The 17,755-nt window shown below is 44.2% G+C and overlaps 1 protein-coding gene across 5 annotated transcripts in view; it reads right to left on the bottom strand.

Moving 5' to 3' along the window:
- Positions 1 to 12,925, bottom strand: part of TRAPPC8 (trafficking protein particle complex subunit 8) — a 57,912-nt gene extending 44,987 nt beyond the window's left edge. For 4 of the 5 annotated variants that reach the window (XM_075270577.1, XM_075270578.1, XM_075270579.1 and 1 more), the window contains exons 1-2: positions 12,544 to 12,925; positions 3,584 to 3,778 (exon numbers count right to left, since the gene is read on the bottom strand). In XM_075270577.1, coding sequence (XP_075126678.1) covers positions 3,584 to 3,778; positions 12,544 to 12,700 — 352 coding nt within the window. In that variant the 5' untranslated portion in view covers positions 12,701 to 12,925. Of the gene's footprint in view, positions 1 to 613; positions 821 to 3,583; positions 3,779 to 12,543 lie in introns of those variants that run through there. The other variant, XM_075270581.1, reaches the window with a different exon arrangement.
- Positions 12,926 to 17,755: the final 4,830 nt, after the last annotated feature.

Here is a 17,755-nt window from a genome sequence, read left to right as displayed (position 1 = left end):
TTTTTGGAGTTATTCACAAGTGGAATCTGTTATTTAAACAGCCAACACAAGACAGTTTGACAGCATATGAGAAATCTCACATCCGTTTTTAAGGCTGTGGCTCCACGTTGCAGAAATGCAACTTTTTTTTTGTTGCAGATATTGTTGCGTATTTGAGCCAAAGCCAAGAATGACTTCCAAAGAAACAGGAAATATATAGGAAGTTCTTCTACTTCTCCCTCTTGCTCAATCCAATTCTGGCCTTAGTGCAAAAACCACCACAACAAAAAACCTGCATTTCTGCAACGTGGGGTCTTAGCCTGAAACTAGCAGAACAAACATCTATAGGGCATGTCTGGTTTTTTTTTTTTAACGAAACATTTTACTACTCTGCTGGGGGGAAAAAAAAGTGAAAACAGCCATAGATTTTCTTGGCAATTGCACATTTAAAAAATAGATTTCCCATGTGACTTAGGCCTCACCTGCTCTAAAGCATGGCCTAGTTTGCAAATGCACTAAACACTGGAAACACAAACTTCCCTTGCCCTTTGTCATGGGAAAGTTTCTACAAGTGAACAATCCTTTAATATGCTTTAGCTTCTCAATATGCGCTATTCTAAACCTGCAGACTTACCAAATCCAAATGGTGTGCAAAGAAAATACACAAGCGTTAAGCACGGTATGACACGATAAATGGGAACAAAGGTTACACGTAAAAGCAAACCAAAATTAATTCCGCTGCAAACAAGGTTCAGCATAGAGAACATAACTTATTTCAGAAGACACAGACAACACACGCACAACATTGCTGGCTGCATGCATAAGACCTATACAATGTGAAGACAAAGGTGTACACAGCACAGATGATACAAAAAAAAAAAAAACCTTATTACACATTTTGTTTTACTCATTTACAACTGATGGTCTAACACCCACTTCACAGCAGCCATATCTGGTACTGCAGCTCAGGCCCAGTTCACATCTGCGTTCAGGAAGTCCAATTGAAGACTCCCCCAAACAGAATACCAAACGCATTAAAAGGTGAGTAGCAAAAATCCCCAAAACATATGAACCCCATAGACTATAATGGGGTCCATGTAGTTTTCGTTCAGTGTCCGCAAGAATCATGTGCAGAGAAAAGTACTGCAAGCAGTACCTTTCTCTCCGCATAATTCGAGTGGACACCACCTGGAAACCACACTGACCTCATTTTAGTCTATGGGGTCCATGTGCTTTCTTTGCAAACCGATTTTTAATGCGTTTGGTATTCCATTCGGGGGGAGTCCTCAAGCAGATTACCCGAAATGAATACCAAACGCAGATGTGAACCAGATCCCCCAGAGAGAGGGACTGAGCTAGGAACAGCACCAGGAGCAGCTACTGTGCAAAAATTGGAGCTGCACCTAGTAAAAAGAAGGACCGAACACCATGGTCCATTTAGACAGCTGATCAGGATACGGGTGTAGGAAGTCGGCCGCCCACTAATCTGATACTGGTCAAATATAAAGTCCCACAATTTTATATCACTTAAGATAGATTTTTTTCCTCTCTTATCAAATATAACATAAGGAATGTATACAATTCTTAGTATTCTTCATATTGTATTTTATTCTTCATATTCTACACCTACCTCCGGATTTATTAATGCCATGCTTCCTGGCCTGACTGTGGCTCCTCTAGAATGAAATCACTGCACCATACTAAAATATGCAAAGTTGGCATCCGTGGGGCACAAATTTTCCTGGATCCCTTATAGATTTGAGTGTATTGTGGGATCCATGAAAAAGGGGAAAAGGACGTCCTATATTTTGATAGGTGCCTTTACATGAATTGACTTTAATGCATCCATGTGACGGCACCAACAAACTGCTGGAGGTCTAAATGTTGCGTCTGTGGGATCCAATTCCAGTTATTGCTAAATAGACACATGAACTCTACATATCACACTATACAGAGCAGGAATCAGTCCAGCAATCCCAACACATTTTTCAATCAGTCAATTTACTTTAGGAAAGGTAAACATGCAAATATAACATAAAAAATAAAGACCTACCTACCTACCTAATTTCAGTCATACATTTTATACAGTCCTATCAAATGATCCCACCATTAACATTAACTACTAAACTGCCCATTCAGGTGGGTTGACCAGCCACTTTTGGCCTATACTGATATTGGCCAACCACTAGCTAAATACATACAGCATGACTGAACTATTTTTGTCCAGTTTGTGCGAGGGGACCACTGCAACCCTCACAGGCCTCAATGGTGGCCTCTTCACAGATGGCACATCACACCAGTCATATGTCATTTTTGAAGAGGGAACCATTGAGGCCTGTCATTGGTTGCAGGGGTCACCTGGCACAAAAAGCTGTGGAACGTCAGGAACGTCCTTCCTCACAGTAGCATCTATTGCTCTGTAATGTGAGAGGGGGCGTTCCTTACTGCCCAGCCATGACGCTGAGCGGTGAGTAACGCCCCTCTAATATTCGTCCATAGACGAGTACTATCAGGAGAGGAGGGGGGCGTTCCTCACCGCTGAATTCAGTGCACTGTCTGCTTTCTAGCGGTGTATTAAACCGCATGTGCCCCAAATGGGGAAAGGTCCTCTTTAAACTGAAATCCAAGAAAAAACAGGACTACGGGAAGAGGTGCTGGGATATTAATTTCTGTACTTTAGTGTTCATTTAATAAATGAAAAGGTTTATTCTTCATAAAAATCTGCATGGACCAATAATGACTTGTTGCAATTGGCAAGAATATTAATACAAAGACTTCAGGCCTTCCACTAGCACATCACAAGATTACAGGAAGATCTGACCTTATATCCACTATCTGCCATGTGTATGCCGAAAACTGCTCATACCAAAGCTATTACCTATACAAATTCTGAAGATTTACCAATACCTCAAGGGTTTATGAATGAGGCACTTAGGCCTAGATCACATCTGCGTTCGGGCCATTCCATTCCCCTACCGCATGAAAAATGCCTCGAGAAAGGTTCTGCAAGCAGCACTTTTCTCTCCGCATTCTTCATGTGGAAACCACACGGACCCTATTATAGTCTATGGAGTCCGCGGGTTTCCTAAGGTAACCGCTTTTATGCGGATTAGGTTTCCGTTCGGGGGGGGGGGGCCCAAGTGGACTCCATGAACAGAAACCCGTGCACAGATGTGAACCACACCTTAGGCTGAATGACCTAAGGCCCGATTAGCCACTCAATGACAGTTAATAGAGTTGCCTTATTCACAACACATGTATATTTTTCTATACAGTTTTGGATATCAATCATATATAAAAAATAAATAAGTGATGAAAACATAGTCTAAGATGGGGTTTGAAAGTCCTTGTGAGTTTTGATGAGAAGTCAATATCACAGGGTGCAATAAAATACCACGGACTACACAAACTAAACAAAACAGAAGAGAAGAACTCAAAGAAGACACTTATGGTAAAGTAAAGATAGATAGGTTGGGGTCTCCTCAATCTGCCTCCGTTGCTATCTATCTACAGGGCTGGGTTCTGGTGACCATGAAGATACATGGCCAGTACATTACAGAGGATGACATTTTTCTCCTGGAAAAGAAAGCAGTTGAGCGCTTACCACTGATATTCAGGTCATAATCTCCGGCCGTAATTACGTTTGGAACTAAACCTTCGGCAGGTTGATTGGAGGCAACAACGTCATTCAGAAGTTTACGAATGGCTGCTTGCAATGGCGGCTGAGTCACAATGTTGTTAACTGCGATCTTCAAGTTTTTAATCACATGGAGTTGGTTGTTGGGATCCCGCATGTGAACTTGGGGAAGAAAAGATTGAAAGTCAGTGAATTTCACACTATTTGACGTTGGTAAATGTCAATCTAAGTACGGTAGTTTTGTAGTTGTTTACCTGGCACCATCAATTACATTACATCATATCAACCTCTGTGATGTCACCACTGTGGCCACATCGCAGGGGCCAAGTAGGAGGACCAGGGAAACACCAGCACAAAACCAGAGGGGGAGTTGAAAGAAAAGTACAACTTATTTTGCAATTTACCTGTTCAGCACAAACTGAAGGGGCTAAAATAAAAAAATCAATTAAGGCTGAGGACCCACGTTGTGAAAACGCAGCTTTTTTTGTTGTTGCAGATTTTGTTGCGGTTTTTTGAGCCAAAGTCAGCAATGGGCTGAGCAGAAGGGAGAAGTAAAAGAGCTTCTTATATATTTCCCATTGCTTTTGCAGCCACTCCTAGGTTTGGCTCAAAAAAACGCAGCAAAATCTGCAATAAAAGAAGCTGCGTTTCCGCAAAACGGGGCCTTAGCCTAAAAGGGTGGTCAGTATCGCCCATCACAATGTGCATAGGACAGCAGAAGACAGCACAGAGTACAGGGCTCAATAACCACTTATCTGCTCACAGATAATGCATAGGGGATAAGTGGTGTTCGTTGGACAGGAATAGAAAAACATGCTGCTTCTTCCAAAAACACCACCCCACCTGTCCAAAGTTTACACATATTTGTGCTTAGCCCCATTCAAAGCTGAGCTGCAATATCAGCCAAAATTCATGGACAGGTGTGGTGGCATTTCTAGAAGAAAGCTTTTAATTTGTAGATTTTTACAAAGACCTTCACCTTTCTTGTGTTATTGCTCCTACATATATATATCCTACTGTGTCTCCAATTTCAGAGATATACCATAATTGAAAGAGTATTCCAAGACTAACATATTGATGGTGCATCCTTAAGCTAGGTTCATATTAGCACCAGAGGACCAGTACAACATAGAAACTGACCACTAAAATAGCCTCAAAAACCCCACTTACTATAATGGGCTCAGTCATTTTAAAACTAAACTTAGCCTTAAGATAGGTCATCTATAACAGATTGGTAAGGAAAATTGCTACTCAAGTACAGTGCTGTATATTGTATAATGGTTGTGCTTGGTATTGCCACTTAGCCCCATTCACTTTATTGAGGCTGAGATGAACATAGGCCACATGACAATACTAGAATGTGAAGCAGAGGTGGCGCTCACCAAAGCACCTCTGCCACTCCAACCATCTGATATGTGGGGTCCCAGGTGTAGAGTCACAAAACAGACAATTTGTTCCAAGGAAGGGTTGTCAATACTTAAAAACTCATTGAGGGTGCATTCAAACGGAGGAAAATGGTGCTGTATTTGGCGCTGAAAAACAAAAGGCCTCCCATTGATTTCAATGGGTTATGCTAGCTTTTTATTTTCCACTAGCGGAAAATTCCACTAGTGGAAAAAAAAAGCTAGCAGAACCCATGGAAGTCAATGGGAGGCCTGTTTTTCAGCACTGAAATTCCACACCATTTTCCTCCGTGCGAATGGATCCTCAGACTAAGGCCACACAGGCAGTGCGGACATCCTCCAGTGAACTCGCCTTGAGAGAAAAAACAGCCTAAGTCAGCTCATTGTCACTGACCCAGCTTTTGCAAAAGGTTGAAAAACAGCAAACACCCAAAAATAACTACCATGCAGTTTCTTTCTGCAGTAGATGGATGGGATTTGTTCAAAGGGGTTTTCCAGGGTAAATAATTGATGACTGATCCTTAGGATAGCTTATCAATTGAAGATGGGCAGAAGTTCAACATCTGAGCCCCCAACTCATTAGCTGTTTGAAGAAGTCGCAGCGTTCCGGTGAGCGCTGCATCCTCTTAAGTACCGTACTTACCAAGCACACAGAAGTACATTTGTATAGCAGATATGCTTCGTATTCAATCGAATGGGACTAAGCTGCGAACAGACCAATAAATGTGACATCAAAAGGCCTGACAGGCAGAAGCTGTGCCCAAGGCTCAAGTGTGCCACATGTGTTCTGGCCTAAAAGGAGTTTCCCTTTTGGAGCATTAATACCTATCCATAGGGCTGGGTCCTCCGTGATTAATGAGAACAGAGAACCTTAGTCTGTCATGTTTGTGACTAGGGCTGGGCAGTTATGATCCAAAATCAAAATCACAATTAATCAGGAATTTTACTTATGATTAATGGCGATTATTTAGGTCATGTCCCTTTTAAACCCCTTTACATTATGAGCATGTGTTAGGTGTTCACTCGGCAATTTCTATCGGTCCCGTCAGACCGCCAGAGAATAATTAGCAGAGGCCCAGGGAAGATGATCAAACTTAAATGATCAGACCCAAAGACAGCAGGATATTGTGCTGGAGCCCAGGAGAGATGAGTCATCTAAAGCGACCCCAGAATATAATAGTTTTGGTTCTAAACTGCAGGCCAAACATAACAGATATGAACAAAATCACGTCGGTTATCCTGGTTGAGGTTTGGTAACAGTTATCAGCCCTACCTGTGGCATACTCCATTATACACTGGATAGTCAGTTTATTAGAGACAATTGCCCTATAACAACTAGAGCTTCTCTGTATAGAGACTACACACGTGATCCTGACGTGCCGCATGTGAGTAGGTTTTTCACGAATCAACAGTCACTGCCAGCAGTAGGACATCTCCTTACAGGTAGTTTAATTGAAACAAATCTCAGAATAATAATCAGATGGTAACTTTCTTCAAGGAGATAAAACCACATCTCACACATAAACAACTCATCAGCTAAAGGGGCAGAGGAGGACGTAAGAATCATTCTGATAAAGAGGTAGTGCAAGATGTCAAAATGCACAACTCTCTGCTCCTTAGCACAAGTAACATCTAGTGTGTCATTGCTATCTAAGGCAAACAGAAAAGGAAGACTTAAGTGGGCAAAGAACACAAAAATTGCATCACCAAGCAGTGACAATATATCACCTGGTCAGATGAACCTAGAATTCTGTTGCGCCACACTGAACATGCTGACGGGAGGATAAGTATATACTGAAGACTCCTTCCTCTCTGGTGGAATGTTTTCTTGGCACACCCTGGGTCCTATCATATCTGTGAATGATATCTGTGCATGCCAGAAAACATTGCTGCGGTTCTGAATATCCAACACACAACTACATGGGTGTCTCTAATAACGTAGCTATTCCGTGTGGCCTATAAAAGAGGTGGTAAACGAAAATTGAGGGGTCTCTGTATCTCCCCATAGAGTTATGAAGCATGGCGCTATGCTGGGACCCTCGCCTACCTAACATTTACTATGTATTAAAGATGGAAAAAACACCCATAAACTAAACTTTGCTCTTGCATTTCACTATAGAGAACACATTTATGGCATCCCAATGAGTTGTGACTTGATACTTCAGTGTCTCAGTGTTCAGAAAGGAGAGGAACATAAGACACGGCAAAAAGAGGACCTGTTACTTTTTCTGATATGTCTAATTTAGGCCAAGGCCCCACGTTGTGGAAATGCAGTGCTTTTTTTTTTTTTTTTGCTGCTCATTTGGTAGCAGCTTTTTTGAGCCAAAGTCAGGAATGGATTTAATAGAAGGGAAGATCCAAGTGCTTTATATTTTCCATTCCTTTTGTAGCCACTCTTGACTTTGGCTAAAAAACCGCAGCAAAATCTGCAAAAAAAAAAAAAAAAAAAAAAAAAAAGCAAAATGCTACAATTCTGCAATGTGGAGTCTTTGTTATTGTATTGTATTTGTTGTATTCCCCATAATTAAAACAATTCTGGAAAGTCTTTCCTTAGAAATATTTTGTTCCATTCCTCTGTTAAAAAAAATTTAATAAAATAAACCCAGAACTAGTTTTTGTGTGTCAGCCATAGGAATATATGTAATTGCTGAGATTTAATAACTCATCATATTATTGGGTCCGATCTATCAGTCCATTTCCATGCTTATTAACTAGTGTTACACTGCTGAAGCCTGGGACAGCACACATCACTTCCATGTACATTGTAAGAGGGTGTACTGTCCCTCTGCTTCAGTTGTGCAAGGTACATGAGCTGCCACCACTGGCGATGCCCAGGCTCATCTCTGGCAAGTTAAAAGATATTAAACGTAGAATGGAATGACGGACAGGACCCTAAATCCCAGCTAGAATATGAACATGCTGGTGGTTCAGTGGTCCCCAAACTTAGTGACACGTTCACATTAAAGTGATTTACTATATGCAAACACTTTCTGAACACTGGGAAGGAGTTGTACTGTACTTACCTGCAAACCTCAGTCTCAGAGTAGATGGTGGTCTCCCAAAGATCAGACATGATTCATGCAGAAAACACACAGATCCCATTATCGGCTATGGGGTCCGTGTGGTTTCTTAGCTAACAGCTTCTTAATGCTTTCGGTATTCCGTTCGGGTGTCCCCAAGCGGACTCCCCAATCAGAATACCGAATACAGATGTGAACCAGGCCTAACAGAACCCAGCACACTGTGTAAAAGGAAACTTAAAGAGGAAATTCTCACAATTTTAAGTCTTCTCCCTCGAGGATTGTTCTGATCTATTTTTGATAATTAAAGTGTTTTTCCGAGGATTACATATCCTTAGGGTAGTTCATCAAGAGTTCATTAGTGGTGGTTTAAGAGCCGGGATACCCACAGATCAGCTGTTCAGGTGAGCACTGTGACCTCCTCACTGAATACCAAGCACAATACCCATTGTATAGGGCCTGTGCTTGATATTGAAACTCAGACCCATTCACTTGAATGAAACTGCACAGCGAATAAGTCACATGATAAATGAACAGCCTTCCCCAGCTGATTTGTGGGTGTTCTGGGTGTCAGACCCCAACAAACAGATTTTGGTGAGCAATCCTATGGATAGGTCATCAATATTTAATTCTCTGAAAACCCTTTAAGAATAGAAGGGAGGATATCACACCAAGCACAAGTGTGCATGCAGCCCGTTATAGCTCTGGCATCCAGATATGTAATTGTTACCCTTGGTTCACATCTGCGTTTGCTAATCCATTCGGTGAGTCCACAAGGGGACCCCCCGAACAGACTACTGAGTGAATTTGCAAGCGCTGTGTAGTGAAAGCACACGGACCCCACGGGTCATGCGGACAGGAAAGTAGATTGCGGACAGGAAAGTGCTTCACAATCTACTTTCCTGTCCGCATGTTCCCTGTGGAGATCTGGCGGAAAGCACATGGACCCCATTATAGGTCTATGAGGTCCGTGTGCTTTCACTGCACACCGCTTCCAAATGCATCCGGTAGTCCGTTCGGGGACAGGGGGTGGTGGTGGTGGGGGGGGGGTGGTCCCCATGCAGACGCCCCCGAATGGATTACCGATGCAGATGTGAATGAAGCCTTACATGACTAGGGCATAGTTATATAATCTGAACGTTAAGGTTAAATTTTCATTTTTAATAAGGATGGGGGTGATGAAAAAACCCAACATACTCACGTGTCCCCAGTACTCTGGTGACCTCCCACTGTTGTGTTGCATTGAAATTTCTGGCTGGCTGTGATGCCCAGTGTCCCTTCTGAGGAAGCTACTGATTGACATCAGCGGTCATGTGACCGTTGAGGTCAATCAGCAGCCTTAGGAAGGGACATGGGAAATCACTAGTAGTGACGTCCCATACCCTTTGCTAAGGCCACTGATTGGCCTCAGCGGTCATGTGCAGTGGGGAAGGCAACAATGGACCAGCAGCACCGGACCAGCCTGGTAGGCACCGGAGCAGCAGGGACAGGTGAGTCTTTTTTTTTTTCTCACCTCCCCTGATCTAATTTTAAAAAATTAAATAAAAAAAGATTTTAGCTTGGACAACCACTTCAATAGAGATTCTTCTTCAATGACTAGAAAGAAGGAAGTCAAAAACTGATCTAAAAAGTAAACAGCAACATGACATATCGACCCAATGATTAATGAGGGTTGGTAAGATAAGACAATTTTTCTCCATGATAAAGAAATGGCTTAAAATAACAAAGACAAATAATCACCCAATAAATCAGAAACCACTACAGTTATCCCTTTTGGGCTTTCTCAATTTTTTCCACAGTGATGACAAACTATACACCCACCTGACCGCTGCAGCCAATCACCGGGCGTGTACGGCACAAGACCACCAAGGTCAATGATTGGTTGCAGAGGTCATGTGATTTTTCAGCACGTCACCACTGCAGGAAAATCAACAAAGACTGGCGAGGACCTCCAGAGATACAGCACAAGAGTCGCTGGAAAGTTATTGAGCGAGTATAGGTTTTTTTTAATGTAGATTGTGAGCCCCATATAGGGATCACAATGTACTTTTTTTTCCCCTATCAGTATGTCTATGTAGAATGGGAGGAAATCCACACCAACATGGGGAGAACATACAAACTCCTTGCAGATGTTGTTTCTGGGGGACTCGAACAGGTTGTTCTATTATTTTATGACATGTCCTAAAGTTTTTAATTTTTTTGCACTTGAGAGGATGTTTTTATTTTGAAAATTTTGGAAAGCCACATAATTATAGCAGATGGACAAGTGACAGGACTGCTACACTCAGCTGAGGCACATTTGACACAGTTTTAAGCCCTCTAATAAAATCAGTACATACAAACATTGTTTTGCCATGTGATTGTACTAGGCAGACATGGCAAACCAACACACCAAAGGGCTGCTGTACTTTACAACATGGACAAGTAAGAGGCCACTGCAGTCAGTTGTGCCAGGCTAGGGGGATGGTGCACCCAAACTGGTACTACAGCAGCCAACCATATGCACTAGCAAACCAACAGTCAGACCGGTGGCAAAGCCCCCTTGGATAGGAGCAGTCAGTGATGAGGCCAAGCAAGGAGGACAACTCCCATCATACCCTGTCCCCATACATAGGAGCTGCCAGTGATGAGGCCAAGCAAGGAGGACAACTCCCATCATACCCTGTCCCCATAGATAGGAGCAGTCAGTGATGAGGCCAAACAAGGAGGACAACTCCCATCATACCCTGTCCCCATACATAGGAGCTGCCAGTGATGAGGCCAAACAAGGAGGACAACTCCCATCATACCCTGACCCCATACATAGGCGCTGCCAGTGATGAGGCCAAGCAAGGAGGACAACTAACATACCCTGTCCCCATAGATAGGAGCAGTCAGTGATGAACCTGTGTAGGGAGGACAACTCTCATCATACCCTGTCCCCATACATAGGAGCTGCCAGTGATGAGGCCAAGCAGGGAGGACAACTCCTATCATACTCTTCCCCTATAGATAGGAGCAGTCAGTGATGAGGCCACGCAGGGAGGACAACTCCTATCATACTCTTCCCCTATAGATAGGAGCAGTCAGTGATGAGGCCATGCAGGGAGGACAACTCCTATCATACTCTTCCCCTATAGATAGGAGCAGTCAGTGATGAGGCCATGCAGGGAGGACAACTCCTATCATACTCTTCCCCTATAGATAGGAGCAGTCAGTGATGAGGCCATGCAGGGAGGACAACTCCTATCATACTCTTCCCCTATAGATAGGAGCAGTCAGTGATGAGGCCATGCAGGGAGGACAACTCCTATCATACTCTTCCCCTACAGATAGGAGCAGTCAGTGATGAGGCCATGCAGGGAGGACAACTCCCATCATACCCTGTCCCCATACATAGGAGCAGTCAGTGATGAGGCCAAGCAGAGAGGACAACTCCTAACATACACTGTCCCTATAGATAGGAGCAGTCAGTGATGAACCTGTGTAGGGAGGACAACTCCCATCATACCCTGTCCCCATACATAGGCGCTGTCAGTGATGAGGCCATGCAGGGAGGACAACTCCTAACATACCCTGTCCCCATACATAGGAGCAGTCAGTGATGAGGCCATGCAGGGAGGACAACTCCTAACATACCCTGTCCCCATACACAGGAGCAGTCAGTGATGAGGCCAAGCAGGGAGGACAACTCCTAACATACCCTGTCCCCATACACAGGAGCAGTCAGTGATGAGGCCATGCAGGGAGGACAACTCCTATCATACCCTGTCCCCATACACAGGAGCAGTCAGTGATGAGGCCATGCAGGGAGGACAACTCCTATCATACCCTGTCCCCATACACAGGAGCAGTCAGTGATGAGGCCATGCAGGGAGGACAACTCCTATCATACCCTGTCCCCATACACAGGAGCAGTCAGTGATGAGGCCAAGCAGGGAGGACAACTCCTATCATACCCTGTCCCCATACACAGGAGCAGTCAGTGATGAGGCCATGCAGGGAGGACAACTCCTATCATACCCTGTCCCCATACATAGGAGCAGTCAGTGATGAGGCCATGCAGGGAGGACAACTCCTATCATACCCTGTCCCCATACACAGGAGCAGTCAGTGATGAGGCCATGCAGGGAGGACAACTCCTAACATACCCTGTCCCCATAGATAGGAGCAGTCAGTGATGAGGCCATGCAGGGAGGACAACTCCTATCATACTCTTCCCCTATACATAGGAGCAGTCAGTGATGAGGCCAAGCAGGGAGGACAACTCCCATCATACTCTTCCCCTATAGATAGGAGCTGGTAGAGATGAGGCCATGCAGGGAGGACAACTCCCATCATACTCTTCCCCCAAACATAGGAGCAGTCAGTGATGAGGCCATGCAGGGAGGACAACTCCTATCATACTCTTCCCCTATACATAGGAGCAGTCAGTGATGAGGCCATGCAGGGAGGACAACTCCCATCATACTCTTCCCCTATAGATAGGAGCTGCCAGTGATGAGGCCATGTACTCCACACTCACCCTCAGTGCTGAGTCGGCAGAAGGGCCGGACGAGCTCGCAGAAGGACAACTGGTTTTTCCGTGCGAGTTTCTCGGCCTCATCGCTACACAGGGCCGCCACCTGCGGGATGAAGGAGTCCTGGAGGAACTCATGTACGGAGAGCAGGCACTGCGCCATCCCGGGGCCGGCCTCCTCCGCAGACACTGACACTAGTACTGCGGATCAGGGCGCCGGCTGCTCCGTACACTGGGGACGTGGTGTCGTTTGCGTCCGGTACAGCACTGCCTTCTCCGCCCTCTCCCGTCAGCCGGTCTCAGCTAAGTCACGTGACTTCCGTGCCTGTCACCAGGGCAGTTGAGAGCGCGCTCCCGGAATATCCAGCAGCGCAGTCTCGCCAAGGCAATGGGCGGATCCTGCGAGAACGTGACGTCATTGGCAGTGAAACTGTCGCACAGTGATGTCGTCATTGCGTTGTTATCGGACAGGAAGAGTTCTTGGCTCCTAGAGAGACAACGGTTGTGACTAAATACTAGACGCAGTAAGGACCTGGTCCTATCATACCCTGTCCCCATACACAGGAGCAGTCCTGTGTATGGGGACAGGGTATGGTCCTTACGGCGTCTAGTATTTAGCCAGCTCAGTGCGAGCTGTCTATTTCCCATTACTGGTAAGGACCTTTTTGCCCCCTAGTGGTCAGGTCCTTAACTGAGATAGTATTTACCAGCTCACGGTGAATTGGCTAAATCCCGTACTCCAGAGGGACCAGGTCCTCACCAGTGATAGTATCAGTGGCGTAACTAGGAATGGCGGGCCCCGTGGCGAACTTTTGACATGCCCCCCCCCCCCATCCCAACTAACGCCGAAGACCTCGACCGACCCCCTCCTCCGCACTCTGTTATGTCCCTTAATAAGCCCTGCACACAGAATTATGTCCCTTAGTGGCCCCTGCACACAGTATTATGTCCCTTACTGGCTCCTGCACACAGTATCATCCCCCATAGTGTCCCCTGCAAACAGTATTATCCCCCATAGTGTCCCCTGCACATAGTATTATGTCCCTTAGTGGCCACTGTACACAGTATTATCCCCAACAGTGTCCCCTGCACAGAGTATTAACCCCAATAGTGGCCCCTGCACACAGTATTATCCCCAATAGTGTCCCCTGCACATACTATTATGTCCCTCTGTGGACACCCATAAACAATTATAATACTCTGGGGTCTTTTCAGACCCCAGAGTATAGTAATCGGAGACCCAGGGGAATAAAAACATTTAAAAAAAACACTGTTGCTTACCTGTTCCCCGCCTCCTATGCTGTCGGTCGCCGCTCACGTCCTTCTTTAATGACGTCGGACGTCACATGACCCGGGAAGCATGCCGGGTTTATGTGACGTCAGACAAAGTAGGACGGAGGCCTGGCAGGATCGTGGAGAGGTAAGTAACAGTTTTTTATGTTCCCTTACCTCTCCCGGTCCGCCGAACATTATACTCGGGGGTCTGCAAAGACCCCCGAGTATAATGATAGTATCTGTGGGGCCCGCGGTGTCACTTGCCGATCCCGGCCCAGCCAGGATCGGCAAGTGAATAGGGCCCGTAACTGCCTATTTAAAAAAAAACGCAGCGGTAGTGGCTGTCACCGGGCCCCCTAATGGCCCGGGCCCTGTGGCACCGATATATATATATATATATATATATATATATATATATATATATATATATACAGCCAGGTCCTCACCAGTGATGGTATTTAGCCAACTCTATGTGAGCCGTCTATTTCCATCATTTGTAGGGACCGTTTTTGCCCCTATTGGTCGGTCCTGAACTCTTATAGTATTCACAGTGAATTGGCTAAACCCCGCTCTCTGTAAGGACCTTTATAATAACTGGGCTCCGGCTTCAGTAATGTTTGTAAATCTCACAATAAAGGGACAAGATTAAATCGTAAAAATTTTTAGATATGACACATTATCTTTATTATTCCAACAATTGTTTGAAATCAATAACAGATGGAAAAAAAACATTTTCGGCAAAAAGTGTGACTGAGTTACAAGGTTTCATACCGGTGAGGTCCTTTCCAGCGATAGTATTTAGCCGTCTCACAGTGAACTGACCATTTACTATACTCTGTAAGGACCTTTTCCATCTTTCATGTACTTACAAGGTTTCATACCGGTGAGGTCCTTTCCAGTGATAGTATTTAGCTGTCTCACACTGTATCCATGTATCATATACTGTACTTAGGAGGTGTCAGATGGTATAAGATAGTATATAGTCAGTGTATGAAGAGATCTGTGAGGAAAGAGAACATGTTGTATTGTTTGACAGTCTGTGACCCGGATATGTGAATCCCCTCATTGAATGTAAGGCTGCCATGTGATGACATGACCATTATTCAGTGTGGTGTGAATGTAGTACTGTATACTGCTTATATGTAGTAGATAAGTGCTGTATTACTCAGAAGCCGCACTGCTTGTAACATCGGCAGCAGTTTTGTGAGTGAAGCCGCTGTTTTCCGGTAATATCCAGTATTCACTATACAATTGTATAGTAAACTGTGCTGAATGTATGTTAGGGCGGGTACACACCTGTGCCCGCTCTCTGCTTTGCAGGTTTCCGTCCTCTGCCCGAGAAACTGGACAGGAGACGAAAACTGGCAGTTTCTTTTCATTTGAATGGGTCTGCAAAGTGTCCGCCCGTGTGCGTCTTCTGGTCTCCGTGGCGAAACCATTTTTTTTTTTTTTTTTTTTTAACTGGACACAAAGTCAGACATGCAGGACTTTGTGTGCATATACCGTATTTTTCGGACTATAAGACGCACTTTTTTCCCCAAAAATTTTTGGGGAAAAGAAGGGTGCGTCTTATAGTCTGAATGTGGCGCCTGGCATCCGCTGTAATAGAGAGGCGGAAGCCGGCAAGGGATAGACGCCAGGGCCTGAGACATCGCTGCGCTCCTCTGCCCTGCACGAAGCCAGCAGCGGCGATGCTATTCCGCTCCTCCGTCCCCCGCCGCTGGCTTCAGGCAGGGCAGAGGAGCGATGTCTCAGGCCCCGGCACCTGTGCCAGTGTCTATCCCTCGCCGGCATCCGCCTCTCTAGTACAGCGGATGCCGGGTCAGTATCGGTGGCCCCTTCTCCCCCGGGGCCGGTACCTCTGAAGTTGCAGGCCGGCTCCTGCGCAGCGATATCGCAGGAGCCGACCTGTTCGGGTGACAGCTGGGAGCCTAATGAGGCTCCCAGGCCTGTCACGGCTATATTAGTATTGCGGCGGATCTCTATGACCAGCCTTAATACTAATAGACAGAATGTCCCATAGACGGCAATACACTTGTATTGCCGTCTATGGGACTTGCAATCAAGTGACCGCAGGTTCAAGCCCCCGGGGGGGAATAAAATAGTAAAAAAAAAAAGCTTTAAAAATATATAATAAAAATATGAAATAAATAAAAGTTCTAAATCACCTCCTGTTTTTTTTTCAATACAAGGTGATCTAAGAAATAGACATTCCCCAAAATGGTATAACTAAAAAGTACATCTGGCCCCGCAAAAAAAAACACTCTATGCGTCCCCGTACAGCTGCAGGGTCACCTGTCAATGTGGCCTTGCAGCTGTTGCAAAACTACAACTCCCATATATTAAATATTTTACCAGTTTTTGCTTCAAATTTTTTTTCCCCTATTTTCCTCCTCTAAAACCTAGGTGCGTCTTATAGTCCAGTGCGTCTTATAGTCCGAAAAATACGGTATATGTGTGTGTGCATATATGTGTGTGTGCGTGCGCATATGTATGTGCATGTGTTTGTGTGTGTATATATAGATAGATAGATAGATAGATAGATAGATAGATGTGCGTGCATATATACATATGTGTGTGTGCATATATATGTGTGTGTGCACATATATATGCGCCCCACCCTGTATATGCGCATTAGTGGCCCCTGCACGCAGTATTATCCCCAATAGTGTCCATATATACCATATATATGCACGCACATAAATATGCGTGCACATAACTACCATAAATATGCGCGCACATAAATATGCACGCACATAACTACCATATACTGTATATAACTACCATATATATGCGCGCACATAACTACCATATATATAACTACCATATATATGCGCGCACAAATAAATATGCGCGCACATAAATATGCACGCACATAAATACTATATATATAACTACCATATATATGTGCGCACATAAATATGCGCGCACATAACTACCATAAATATGCGCGCACATAACTACCATATATATAACTACCATATATAAAACTACCATATATATGCACACACATAAATGTGCGCACACATAACTACCATAAATATGCGCGCATATAAATATGCGCGCACATAACTACCGATATATAACTACCATATATATTACTACCATATATATTCGCGCACATAAATATGCACGCACATAAATATGCGTGCACATAACTACCATATATATGCGCGCACATAAACATGCGCGCACATAACTACCATAAATATGCTCGCACATAAATATGCGCGCACAAAACTACCATATATATAACTACCATATATATGCGCGCACATAAATATGCATGCACACAAATATGCACGCACATAAATATGCGCGCACATAACTACCATATATATAACTACCATATATATGCGCGCACATAAATATGCACGCACATAAATACTATATATATAACTACTATATATATGTGCGCACATAAATATGCGCGCACATAACTACCATAAATATGCGCGCACATAACTACCATATATATAACTACCATATATAAAACTACCATATATATGCACGCACATAAATGTGCGCACACATAACTACCATAAATATGCGTGCATATAAATATGCGCGCACATAACTACCGATATATAACTACCATATATATTACTACCATATATATTCGCACACATAAATATGCACGCACATAAATATGCGTGCACATAACTACCATATATATGCGTGCACATAAACATGCGCGCACATAACTACCATAAATATGCACGCACATAAATATGCGCGCACAAAATTACCATATATATAACTACCATATATATGCGCGCACATAAATATGCGTGCACACAAATATGCGCGCACATAAATATGCGCGCGCATAAATATGCGCGCACATAACTACCATATATATAACTACCATATATATGCACGCACATAAATATGCGCGCATATAACTATGCACGCACATAAATATGCGCACACATAACCACTA

The sequence above is a fragment of the Leptodactylus fuscus genome, chromosome 4 (genome assembly GCF_031893055.1).
Source record: "Leptodactylus fuscus isolate aLepFus1 chromosome 4, aLepFus1.hap2, whole genome shotgun sequence".
Lineage (NCBI taxonomy): Eukaryota > Metazoa > Chordata > Amphibia > Anura > Leptodactylidae > Leptodactylus > Leptodactylus fuscus.
This window is presented reverse-complemented; position numbering and strand designations above follow the sequence as displayed.